The sequence below is a fragment of the Patiria miniata genome, unplaced genomic scaffold, assembly GCF_015706575.1.
Source record: "Patiria miniata isolate m_02_andy unplaced genomic scaffold, ASM1570657v1 HiC_scaffold_3, whole genome shotgun sequence".
Classification (NCBI taxonomy): domain Eukaryota; kingdom Metazoa; phylum Echinodermata; class Asteroidea; order Valvatida; family Asterinidae; genus Patiria; species Patiria miniata.
The window spans coordinates 24,325,310-24,337,605 of NW_024037069.1; the positions used below are offsets into that span (position 1 = coordinate 24,325,310).

General features: G+C 40.6%; 1 protein-coding gene across 2 annotated transcripts; it reads left to right on the top strand.

Moving 5' to 3' along the window:
* The first annotated feature begins 1,227 nt into the window (after window positions 1-1,227).
* Window positions 1,228-11,384, top strand: LOC119737650 (protein FAM92A-like). Of its 2 annotated transcripts, none has more exons than XM_038212138.1 (7): window positions 1,228-1,359; window positions 5,705-5,939; window positions 6,353-6,421; window positions 7,045-7,146; window positions 8,134-8,244; window positions 8,612-8,725; window positions 9,986-11,384. In XM_038212138.1, the coding sequence occupies exons 1-7, from the start codon at window positions 1,328-1,330 to the stop codon at window positions 10,244-10,246; spliced, it is 924 nt and encodes a 307-aa protein (XP_038068066.1). In that variant the 5' UTR covers window positions 1,228-1,327; the 3' UTR covers window positions 10,247-11,384. The 2 variants fall into 2 exon arrangements, with proteins under 2 accessions (XP_038068066.1, XP_038068067.1); XM_038212139.1 differs by having other exon boundaries at window positions 1,229-1,375.
* The last annotated feature ends 912 nt before the right edge of the window (window positions 11,385-12,296 follow it).

Genomic DNA, 12,296 nt, shown 5'->3' on the forward strand with positions numbered 1-12,296 from the left:
GTGTCCGTAAATTGGGCTAAAAATAAGGCGAAGGGTTGCCCAAACCAACGTGGGGGACTTTAACAAGTTCAAGGAAATCCCCAAATTTATCTGTAAGAAAACTTTTGACCGTAGACTTCATTGTTATAAACAACCATAATTTTAGGCATTTCTTTGAACTCGTTAGTTCCCCCACGTCATTAGGTAACCCTTCGCTTAAGTTTTAACCTAATTTATATGGACATCTGCTGCACGGGCCCCTTTTTGTTTTCTTGGCTAAAAATTATGAAGATGTTATCTTTGTTCACATGATTTTCCCGTATATAGATTTATTAGGGTAACTGAAGTAACTTTGTGAAGGTTAAGCTCATCAATTATAATACTGAGGTTTGGCAAGACTGTACTTGTGATATCTGGGAAAAAGGTAAATGCGCACCACTTTATGGTATAATGGTACCCATTTTGGATCTTAAATTATGTCCTCATAATAAGTCACTTTATGCTTAAGATCTAGAAAATATTATTCAAGTAGGCCTAAGGATGTAAGTATAGAACCCCCAAAATATACTTTTAGTGTTTGTTTTAATATACACAAAAAGTATGGGAATAAATATATCACACGCCGGTTATTTTCTCTAGGGCTATGACTTTATTAGTCTGCCAAGTTTGGTGCTTTGACCAGTCGGTCACGATTCCGTACTCTGACTACAAGTAGTTTTTAAAAAGGGAGCTCGCAGGCCCAGCTACTTTTAATGACCATTAATCATCTCAATTTTGGTGGTATGGCTATTGCGATCCTGCACTATGGACGGATCAGTTTGCATATAATTGTATAATAAATCGGCCACATGCGCGATCACATGCAGATAGTATCACTAGGACACCTTAGTATACGTTATAGCATGTCGCTACAAAAAATACATCTGATGTCAGAAAACTGATGTCAGAAGGCCAATTAACACCTAGGCGCGGCTCAACGACAGCCTGCATGCCATAGTACACGGGCGGCACGGCGGGCAGGTGGCGGGTGCGGTGGGACGTACTTGTCACGTACGTACGTACATGTACATGTACTCCATGCGTGTGCATGTACATGTACACGATGTACGTACGCACGTACGTACACCATTGATCTCCGGCTCCTAGTCTGCGTATATGATATGGAGATCAATGGTACACATGTTCAAGATGATGGCGAGTTATTTTAGTTTGTGAAATACCAACAGAGGGCGCTATTCAGCTGTATTGTGAATTTTTGTGCTCGCGCTCGCGATCGGCGGCGGTGAATGTTTTGACTCTTCAGGGTTGAGTTCTTTGCTCTTAAACTTGAGTTTGAGGGAAGATCGCCATGAGTCTCAGGACTGCTGATGCCCGAGCGAGGTAGGGAATTAATTTTGTAAGCATGATTGTATAAATTAGGATCTTGGTTGACTAAGTTCGCGCATTTTCTGTTGGTCCTGCCCAGCGCGTCTGTCTGCGGGAAACAGGTCAACTCGTACGCGAACCAACTCGTACGCGAGACAACTCGTACGCGGATTGGTCAACTCGTACGCGAGACAACTCGTACGCCAGCCAACCCGTACGCAAGACAACTCGTACGCGGACCAACTCGTACGCGAATCAACTCGTACGCCAGGCAACTCGTACGCGGACCGAAATAAGCAAATTTAAATTGAACGATGTTTACGATCACCAAAAGTTTACCCCAAAACACACGCCAAAGTTATCGATTTATCACAGTACACAGTACGATTGATTGTATGACTAATAACTATGATTGTAGCCATATGTATTTTCAACAGTTTAAATTCCATAAATGCAACGATGTCAAGTTCAAAAGTTTCAATGATACAAAAAAACATGATCCGTTTTAATTGCGACCGATGTGTAACTGCAATGCTGCGGCATGCGCTTCCAACCACGCAGCTAGTGTGGAGAATTTGTCAAGACGTACAACGATTTGATTTACACATAGCGCGGGGCCACTATAGCAATGTATTGTTGGAAGTCTACAAATGCAGCGGACATTATACGATTTAAATTCTCACTACGTGGCAATATCTTGTCGTATAGCGTACGGTGTGAGCCAGGATCAGACATCGACAGTGTGCAAGTGGTCCGGGAAAACAAATCATAACTTTTTTGTTATGAGCAAAAAAAGCTGATTTAAAACTGAACTAATTGGGCCCACTCAGTAACACAAAATTATCCCCTTAACTTAAGAAAAAAATAATGTGCCGGACAACTGACCGACCCTAATTTCCTACACTCCCGAACCAACGGTTTCAGTCTAGTCTATACTCACGCGTACGAGTTGGCTCGCGCACGAGTAGGTCCGCGTACGAGTTATCACGCGTACGAGTTGGCCCGCATACGAGTTTGTCCGTGTACGAGTTGTCCTGCGTACGAGTTGGTCGCGCACGAGTTGGCTCGCGTACGAGCTGACCTGTATTCTGTCTGCGCTGCATGGTTAGCTGTAGACCCGTGAACGTGCCTTTTAAGGAAATGGGTCAACTCGTACCCGAGTTAACTCGTACCCGAGTCAACTCGTACCCCAAAATTGACACCCAAGTCAAGTCGTACCTGAGTTAGGTCGTACCCGAGTCAAGTCGTACCCCAGTCAACTCGTACCCAAGTCAAGTCGTACCCGAGTTGACTCGTACCCGAGTCAACTCGCACCCGGTACCGCAGCTCAAAATAGTTGCCTATTTTCGAAAAGAAAATCAGTGAAACGAACGGAAGATCGGAGGGATGAGGCCGGTTGTCCGTGCACGGTGACATTGTTTGTGCCGAGCCTGTGCGCGCACTCGCTGGTCAACGTGGTCGTACCGTGCACAGTGACATCGTTTTTGCCGGGCCCGTGCGCGCACTCGCCGGTCCACGTGGTCGTCCGTGCACGGTGACATCGTTTTTGCCGGGCCTGTGCGCGCACTCATCGGCCAACGTGGTCGTACCGTGCACGGTGACATCGTTTTTGCCGGGCCTGTGCGCGCACTCATCGGCCAAAGTATGCATGCTTTTGTCAATTCATTTTATTTTTATATTACAGATGATCCTGTCGTTTTCCGATGAACCATTTTCTGCTGCTCAAACCGATCGATCGGATGGTCTGTCACACAGTTCATGATGAATCGAATCGGATGTCAAGTTTCGAGGACGAAACCGGATTAGCTCAGTTTTGTTTAAGATAATAAAACTTTCTCTTGCACTTGAATTACAATTTGCTTATGTCAAACAATCTTTCACACCCAAGGATCAACTAACAAATTGGTCCCCTAAAACTTATAGAAAGAGCATCTCTGAATGAAACGAGCCACCATTTTCCTTTATCGTGTTTACTTCCTTGATGCCGCAAATGTAAACAAATAATTAAAAATCCTACATTTCTGTTACCAAAATAATATTCTAATTGAACTTATCGCAGAAACTTTATTTAAGCTGCACAAGATTTTTTTTACATTTACCGAACTAATTGTACAAAAAATGACCAACATATTAAAGAATCATTATAAATTAAATAACGATGTCCGTGTGACTCTTTTAAGTTTCCTGTAATATATTTTCTCTTCAGATTTGTACTTTCAGAGCCCCCAATCTTCCCAAAGAGATTTGTGCCATGTGCAGTTTTTATTCAATAAATGATGCCAAAAATGGAGTGAGTGAACGTTGAAAAATATTACTTTTACATTACAAAATTCATTTTTTAATAGCAGCTTTCTTTAAAAAAAAAAAGGTCTTAAATACTAAATTCGTAAAAAGAAAACTATGCCCTTAAAACACGTTCGACCGAACAAAAAAAAGACGTAGCAGTTCGCACAGTCACTCCGCAATCTCAGTGATCCAGGGTCTCTGAAAAAAGAAAGAAAAAACATCATTACTAAGAGAAAATACTACACAAATTTTAAAATAACACATCTGATGATCTGGATGAAAAGTGAAATTTACCGTTTATCAGCGAGGGCTCCGTCGACAGTACATTTTCCCTTTTTATCCAGATTGTGATCAACATTTGATACCACCGCCTTCAACTAATACTTGAACTTTATTTGTATTTCTGGCGGCGTAACTACTATTTCTCAGTCGCCATTTTTGAGGGTAAAATTGGAAGTTTTGTTAACCATCCATCCGTACTTCCAAACTAAAAAAGGAGGGGAGTACGAGTTGACCTGGGTGCGAGTTGACCCAGGTACGAGTTGACTCGGGTACGAGTTAACCTGGGTACGAGTTAACTCGGGTACGAGTTAACTTGGGTACGAGTTGACTCGGGTACGAGTTGACTCGAGTACGAGTTGACTCGGGTACGAGTTAACTCGGGTACGAGTTGACCCAAAATCGCTTGTAAACTTGTATACAACGCCACGTTCACGGGTCTAGGTTAGCTGGAGTTTATATTGTTGATGTACCCGAACGTGGCACGGCCCCCAACGTGGCGCACTTTGATTTTTCGCCTGTAGCGCCTACCTAGACTAGAGCAAAAGTTTTAACTATAAACTAAGCCTAAATGTGAAAATCAAAATTTGACAAAGTTCTACATGTTTTTGTACATGGTGGAAGTGGGGCCTTTATTTACGGAGGCAGGGCCTAGTCCAGTAAATTGGCAAGTCCTCAGCCTTAAATTTTATCATTGGGTTGTTGACAACCCAATGATAAAATTGAGGGCTGAGGTAACTCCAGCTAGTTCTACCTTAACCTCCATCATGTCCATGGTCTGTCATTCAACAATTTATGCAATTTTGTCCGGCTTTACTTCGTCTTTGTAAACTTGAGTGTTATTGTCCTTTCATGCGTGAATTTTGCTATTTTGCTGACGGGGGTAAGGCCAATCAACATTGATTTTTTAGGTTTTCATCACCTTCCCACCTCGATTTTCACTCCCCTACCTGATTTTTTAATTATATTTTATGTGGTTTTTTTTAAGTGTGTACTTTTCTCAAAAAAAGTGTAAAATTTTCCAGACAAGTTTCTCACCAAATCCACAGGCACGGTTGCACTGATCTGCACGCAAACATTGTGCACGAAATACTGAGCACATCGCGATAATTCATATTACTAAATGCATACGTTATCGTATAGTTGGAATGCAGTATCCAGCATGTCCAGACGCCACTTCAGTGGTTGTGTACAAAGTCTATGGAGAGTCAAGAAAATTCTCTAAGTATTTCCTAACAAAATTGGAAATGTTTCTGAGTCCCAGATTCATGTATGTTCATCATTTTTGCAATGACTGACCTTCATTGAGTTGATATGAAGAAAAAAAGTGGCATCAGGTTGCAATGTTCTCTCCTGTAACTTCACTGAACAGACTTTAATCCTAGCCAACAAAATAATGCATCATTCAGACTTAGACCCAGTAACTGGGGCGCTAGAACAGTGTCGCTAGACGAACATGTACAACTCCTTTTTTTTCCAAATTTTGATTTTGGTCGATCATAGGCCTACAGTACGACCGACCTATTCAGTATTAAAAAAAAGGAGTTCTAGCGCCCACGGCCCCAGTACTTACTGGGTCTAATTCAGACGCATTTTTTTTCATTTGCAGATTCACTCATGTTTCCTTGCTCCATGATTAAAAACAACAATGTAATTTAACAATTGTCAATATACAGTAAGCCTCAGGAAACTAACGCTACTTGTAAAACAATTATTGTAAGGTGCCCAGGAACAAATATAACAAGTTATTCAATATTTATACATGGATGATATTTCAAATTCTTTTTATTTGCAGGGAAAACCAAGCCAAATTTATCCAGCAGCGTATCAACAATGTGGAGAAGCATTTTGCTGACTTGTGCCAACAGTTTTCGGCGTATTCACGAAAGGTTGCCCGTGTACGTGACAAGGGAGATGTGTTGGCTAAGAGCGTTCTTACCTATGCCGGGAGCGAGGCATCGTCCACCAAGTCAGGCCTGACAGGCTTTGCCGAGAAACTGTCTTCAGTGTCAGACTACAGACAAGCGATGGTATGAAACATTTAAAATTGCGACAAGGAACAAGCTGTTAACTTTTTAGTTTCGAATTCAGGCATGCGTACTTCACCACTGTTTAATTTCATGCAAAGAGCCTTCAGAAAAAGATTGATTGATCCACGGATCAGCTGATTTTCTCTTCTTTTTTTCGTCTTTTATTTTTAATTCAGATTGAAAAACACTGCAGAGAGAGTCTTGCAAAACCTGGGATTTCCTCTGTTTTGTGACGTCCCAGTTGTGCATGCCCGAACCTTGTTTTAATTAATACTCGTCAAGATATTTTCTCCTCTTTTGACAATTATCTGTCCCACTTCCTGTATCCCACATAAAGACCATCTTGTTTATGCAGCTGTAAATGTGGACAACTTCTTGTTACATTTATTTCAATGTTTACTGTTTTTCTCAAGGTGGATAGGCTTTCTCAACGGGTTGTTCATCCACTTACACTCTACGGCCAGAACTTCAAGCATACAAGGGTAAGTAATAGGGTCATGTGATGCACTGAGGATTCATGGTGAAATCTCCTTTTTCCCCACCTGCCTTGATTGGCAACCATGCATAGCCTTTCACTCTGACAATTGACACAACAAGAACCACAATTAAAAAGTGTTGCAATTCTCTAAATAGACCCTTTCATAAAATTGGTCACTGCTCAGTCAACCGTGAATGTAATGACATGACCAGGGTGTCATTTTAAAGAGGAGATTCAACCCTAACAGAAGATATCGCCCTATGATTCACAGGCGCCCTACTTCTGTTCCAATTAGCAATAAATCTCTGTTTTGGTTTTTTTGATCCACCCTGTATATGAAAGATTAAACTGCTTAGTTAGTTCAGTGCCCAGTCCGCAGTACCAGTTAAGTATCGTGGCATCAAAGGCTTGTATCCTGTTTGAAGTAGGGAAGTTAGTTTGCGGGTACGCCATGGACAAATCTACTTTGTTAGGAGGTTTTGGCTCTGAAGAGAACTGGTGGTTAGAGTAAGGTCCACAATGTAAAGCTTCAACTGACACTTATCCTGTTTTAAGTCAATTGTTTCGTTCAATTAAGAGCCGGAGCAAGTGCAGGAATTTATTACTTTTGTCATATATGTATTTCAGGAAGACATGAAGGCGACATTTGCAGCCAGGACAAAAGAAATCAACGAACAGAAAAAACTGGAGAACATCAGGAAGAAAAACCCCAACAATCGGCAGCAAATCGTATCCTTGTATCAAATTTGAACGATTTTGGGTGAAGCAGGACAGTATGGGGTGAGAGTGGTGAGTGGGGTCAGTTGGTGGGGAGGTGGTCAGGGAGGCATCATCAAATTGGAAAGTTTTTTGGGTGAAGCAGGATGGTATGGGGTGAGAGTGGTGAGTGGGGTCAGTTGGTAGGGAGGTGGTCAGGGAGGCATCATCAAATTGGAAAGGTTTTTGGGTGAAGCAGGATGGTATGGGGTGAGAGTGGTGAGTGGGGTCAGTTGGTGGGGAGGTGGTCAGGGAGGCATCATCAAATTGGAAAGGTTTTTGGGTGAAGCAGGACGGTATGGGGTGAGAGTGGTCAGGGAGGCATCATCAAATTGGAAAGGTTTTTGGGTGAAGCAGGACAGTATGGGGTGAGAGTGGTGAGTGGGGTCAGTTGGTGGGGACGTGGTCAGGGAGGCATCATCAAATTGGAAAGGTTTTTGGGTGAAGCAGGACAGTATGGGGTGAGAGTGGTGAGTGGGGTCAGTTGGTGGGGAGGTGGTCAGGGAGGCATCGTGGTGAGAGTTTATTCGTTACCCAACAACTTTAGATAAAATCCTTTCTCAAATTTATTTTTGCAGAGATTCATCGTATTGGAACCAAAAAAAAAAGGCTTGACTTGTAAAACCTGGACTCTTTGACATATTTACGCCCTGTGGATGTGTATACCAGAAGGTCCCACAGTTGGGACAGCTTAAGTTGGGACAGACGGACTCAGCCTGGGATGGTACCAACTAACATGTTCTAGTTGGGCCGGCCCAACTGGGAAGCTGCAACTCCCCGGACACATGTAGCACGTTAGAGGGTGCTTACGAACCAATGCCATACGTGCTCGTCGGTCACTGCAAAAACTTCTGGAGAAACTAACTTGTATTTATTTACTTATACATGTATTGTATTTGCAACATGGATGAAGCGTTTCAAATAACTTGTTTGTCCTTAGCCTTGGTTTTGTCTCTAAAGGCACAAGCTGAATCCAAACTCCAACGAGCCAACGTGGATGCTTCACGAACCTCAAGGAACCTTGAAGATCAAATGGACTCGTTTGAGAGGAAAAGATTACAGGACCTTAAGGTAAAAATATAGAAACATCTAATAAAAACAAAAACAAGATTGAACTCTTTGCATTGGTAATGAAAGTAGCATGCAGACTAAAAAAAATAATTCACAAGAAATGTTTGCATCTGGACAGTTGCAATACATGTATGTTCGTTGCCGAAATTTATTTTCTTCAAATGTTAGTTTCAGAGAGTATTGTGCTTGATATTCTTCTGTTGCAAATCAAATAAAAACAATTCATAAGATGAATTTGCGTCGGAGTGATGCAAATCAATATTAGGTTTTGCCCTTCACCGACGTATAAACACTGTATACTCGGTGTGCTACCTCCCGAGTGAAAGTTGGAAAAACAGTTTTAAAGATGTAACGTTTTACATTACAGAGTATCTTGTCTGAGTTTGTGAAGATTGAGATGCTGTTTCATTCTAAAGCCTTGGAGGTTTACACTGAGGCGTGGCAGCATCTACACGCAATCAGTGATGAGGATGACCTGGAGGTATGAACTGCAAAACAATCAAACATGTACAGTATCCATGAGCATCCAAAGTGGCTGTGGCTGGCTGCAACATGGTCTATGACAAGTGGCTTCATCCGCTTCCATAAGCCCATGTGTGATTGAAAGCCATAGTCAAGTGATCAGGACTCAGCCACAGATTTGGAGGGGGGGGGGACTGGTCAGCTGCCTAATGTTTAGAAAAAGGTATCTGTGGTTCAATAGAGAAGAAATCTTTTTGGAAATTTGGAAAGGGGAACGTGGGGAGCGAGTGAGAAATGATTTTTAAAATTGGGAGTTGGCGAATGGGTTCCCAGCTACTCTGGAAATCAGGGAAACATTGAAAATGAGATTCCATTTTTGCAGTCGCGGAAAACTAAGGGAATTTGGGGAAAAATGCCAAAAATATCAAGGAAAAGTCAAGAAATTTGACAGTGACCCAGAAGGGAACAGTTTTGTCCAGTTTGACGTATGTGCGTCTTTGCCATGTGTCCAAGTTTTGTCCACTAACTGACTGGCTTTTTATTGCCTATGCAGTATAAATATTACAATGTACATGTGCCCACCTCTCCAGACAATAACAATTGGCTGTGCTACATGTACTTGAAAAAAATTCTCATGGAGTTTTGAAATTTCTGAGGGAAGTATCAGGGAAACTCAGGGAATTTTGTTTTCGTAAAGTGCAGGGAAACCTGTGAGGGGGGCGAATTTTTTTTCCCCAAACTACATCCGCATACATGGTTGCTTTTATGATACGTACGCAGGTATATAATTATTTTTCCCCCACGTTTTTGCGAGCGGTAGCTCGGTCGATACAGGGTCGTGATTTTGCACTGCGAGGTTGCGGGTTCAAATCACCGTTTTGTACCCGAATTTCTTTTCTTTTCTAACCTGAGGCTTTGGAGGATTTTTTTTAAAAACGGAAATAAAGTCCGAATTTCATTACGTTCAAATTCATTTTTTTCCTTCTAATTTTATATTTTCTTCTCTTGTTTTTAGAAAAGTAAAGTCTAAAACGTCATAGTGTGCACCTATATGCGGATGTCGTTTGGGAGAAAAAAAATTCGCGTGAGGAGGATGGCATTACAAAATGCAGATCACTTGTTGCATGGGGTCGTCAAAAGTTTTTATATTTATGCATCTCCCATCTTGGCAGTAAATGTTGTCTCCATCCTACCAAGTATATATGCCATATATTTTATGTACATCAGTGCATGAATCGTGTAAAAAGACTTCAAGCTTTTCTCACCTTGTTTGATCCAGGAATTCCGTAACAGTCTCCGTCCTTTCAACGCCACCACCGGCAGTACCAGCTCTAACTTGGCCAACTCGCGGACTTCTCTGAACTCGACGGACCGCAGCAACAAGCCTACGGCCGCCTCCTTCACTTCGTCTTCAAGACAGAAACACGGCAAGGATAGGCTAGATACGAGCCGCATCGTTGATATGGAGGAAGATGATGAAGACGAAGATGATGAAGAGGATGATGATGAGTACGATGATGAAGATGATGAAAGTCAGTAAGTTTAATAAAATGCTATTTATTTATTTGTTTGCTGAATTGTTTTGCTGTGTAGATATATGTACTGTAGACTGTTTGCTGTCAGTCAGTTTTTAATCATTGGGGGAGGGATAAAGCTTTTTTGAAAGAGGTATGTTCATTGTATAAACTTCTAAGTAGATTTTGTGGGGGGAGGAGTTTCTGACTTGATGATGGTTAGACATGGAAGAATAAAACCATATCACATTGTATACATACATTGTTTACATTTTTCTCTTTAAGTTGAAGGTCTTTCAAAAAACTTTCCTGGAAAGGGACAAGGCTGGGGGGTGGGGAAAGGGACAAGGCTGGGGGTGGGGAGAGATATAAAACCATAAACCTCGCAGAAGAAAATTGAAAACACCTAAATGTGCTTTGTGTAGGATTTAATGGCATGTATGTTTAGTTTGAAGAGTGCAGTCATCACATGTGTGTAAATACATTTGTACACCAAAAAAAATACAGCAACCCAGCTTTACTGCCTTAAATTCATTTACTGGCTGAAATTGACGGGTTAGTAGATTTGAAGGAATGCTTACTTATTTTTAGTATTAAGTGTAATTAATGGACAGAAAAGTATTTTTAAAATTAGATATGTACTATGTGTTATTGTTTAGTATTAATCCCAAATTCAGGGTCCATTGGCAACTAGATTATTATTGGAAATCTTTTGACTGTACATTGTATTTTAAATATTCCCATTCAGTTCGTCATTTTTTTTGCACACATTTTGCCTTAGTAATCAGCATAACAAATATCCAAAGAAAAAAAGATTCATCGTTTTACATGTACCTGTGCATTGTGATACGTTCAGATATCTAAGTGTCCAAATGTGCCCATTGGATGTGTACAATGTGATTGCCACAATTGTACATTAATCCTTTTTAAGAATTACCAACTTTTAAATTTCGTAGTGAAAGTTTTATTTATAAATATTTCATGATGAACTTGCCAAAGTGAATTTAACCAAATCCCTAAGCCTTCATGAGCAGCCACCCATTTCAATTGTCACAAAACCGTCCTTAATGTAATTTAAGTGCCTTTAAAAATTGTTGAAGCAAAGTACTTAATATATTGCATGTCCGTGTGAAAATTAAAACAACCGAGTATTCTTAAATCTGAGAAATTTTGAAGGGTTTGTCTTTCCTTTGAGTCATTTGTGTTAACCTGGAAGATTTTAATTGCATTTCAGTAATTTTAAATAGATATCTCTCAAATAACGTCACTGCCTACAGATTGTCACGTGCATCAGCATTTTGTTGGTGTTGCGCATCGGCTGCGCAGTATTTCAAAGAAATTTTGAGCAATATGGGCGCATGTTTAGAACACGTTGCACACTGCGCGCACACGTACCTGATGGCGTTTAGTAAGCAGTTGTATTTTGCCCACAAAGATGACGTTATGAGAGGGGTCTATTATTTATCTGTGGTTCCTTATAGTGTCAGAATAGTTGAGATACATAAAAAAAAAACAATCCTGCCAAACCAACAAACATACGGACCAACGAATAAGGACAACATTTAAGGAAGTCTCTTCTATTAAAATTGCAAACCAGAAATTTAAATGTACTTAGAGTTTGTGACAAAAAGGCAACAAGTTGTTTTAATACCAGCAATCAAACTAAACACATGTAGAACTGATTAGTGTGACAGCATTGTGTGATGACCATCAAGTTTTGCTTCTAAATAGTTTGAACACTAAACAACAAAGAACTGTATTTTTTTTTAGTGACTTACAAATGTTAATAAAAATCACGTTTACTGGCTTACAATTCTTTATCTGAACAATACTGGGTGTCATATTTAACATACATGAACTTAGGTTTTTTTTCTTGGTACATAAACAGTAACACTAGTAAGTTTACAAAACTGAAATGAATAATATGACTCCTAAAGTATCTTACAGCTTTTGTGCTTTTGAAGAGGAAAATTAACAAAGAAGCATTAAACATGAAACAATGTTTACGTGTTGCTTTTGGCATGAACATGAACCAAATTTTGGTTCCTTTTTCAGCTCAACGATGAGGGGAAATGG

Excerpts from the sequence above, each read along its gene's own strand:
- LOC119737650 (XM_038212138.1), top strand. The coding sequence starts at position 1,328 with ATGAGTCTCAGGACTGCTGATGCCCGAGCGAG. Across the intron at positions 5,940-6,352 it reads CAGACTACAGACAAGCGATG|GTGGATAGGCTTTCTCAACG; the intron begins GTATGAAACATT and ends GTTTTTCTCAAG. Across the intron at positions 8,245-8,611 it reads AAAGATTACAGGACCTTAAG|AGTATCTTGTCTGAGTTTGT; the intron begins GTAAAAATATAG and ends TTTACATTACAG.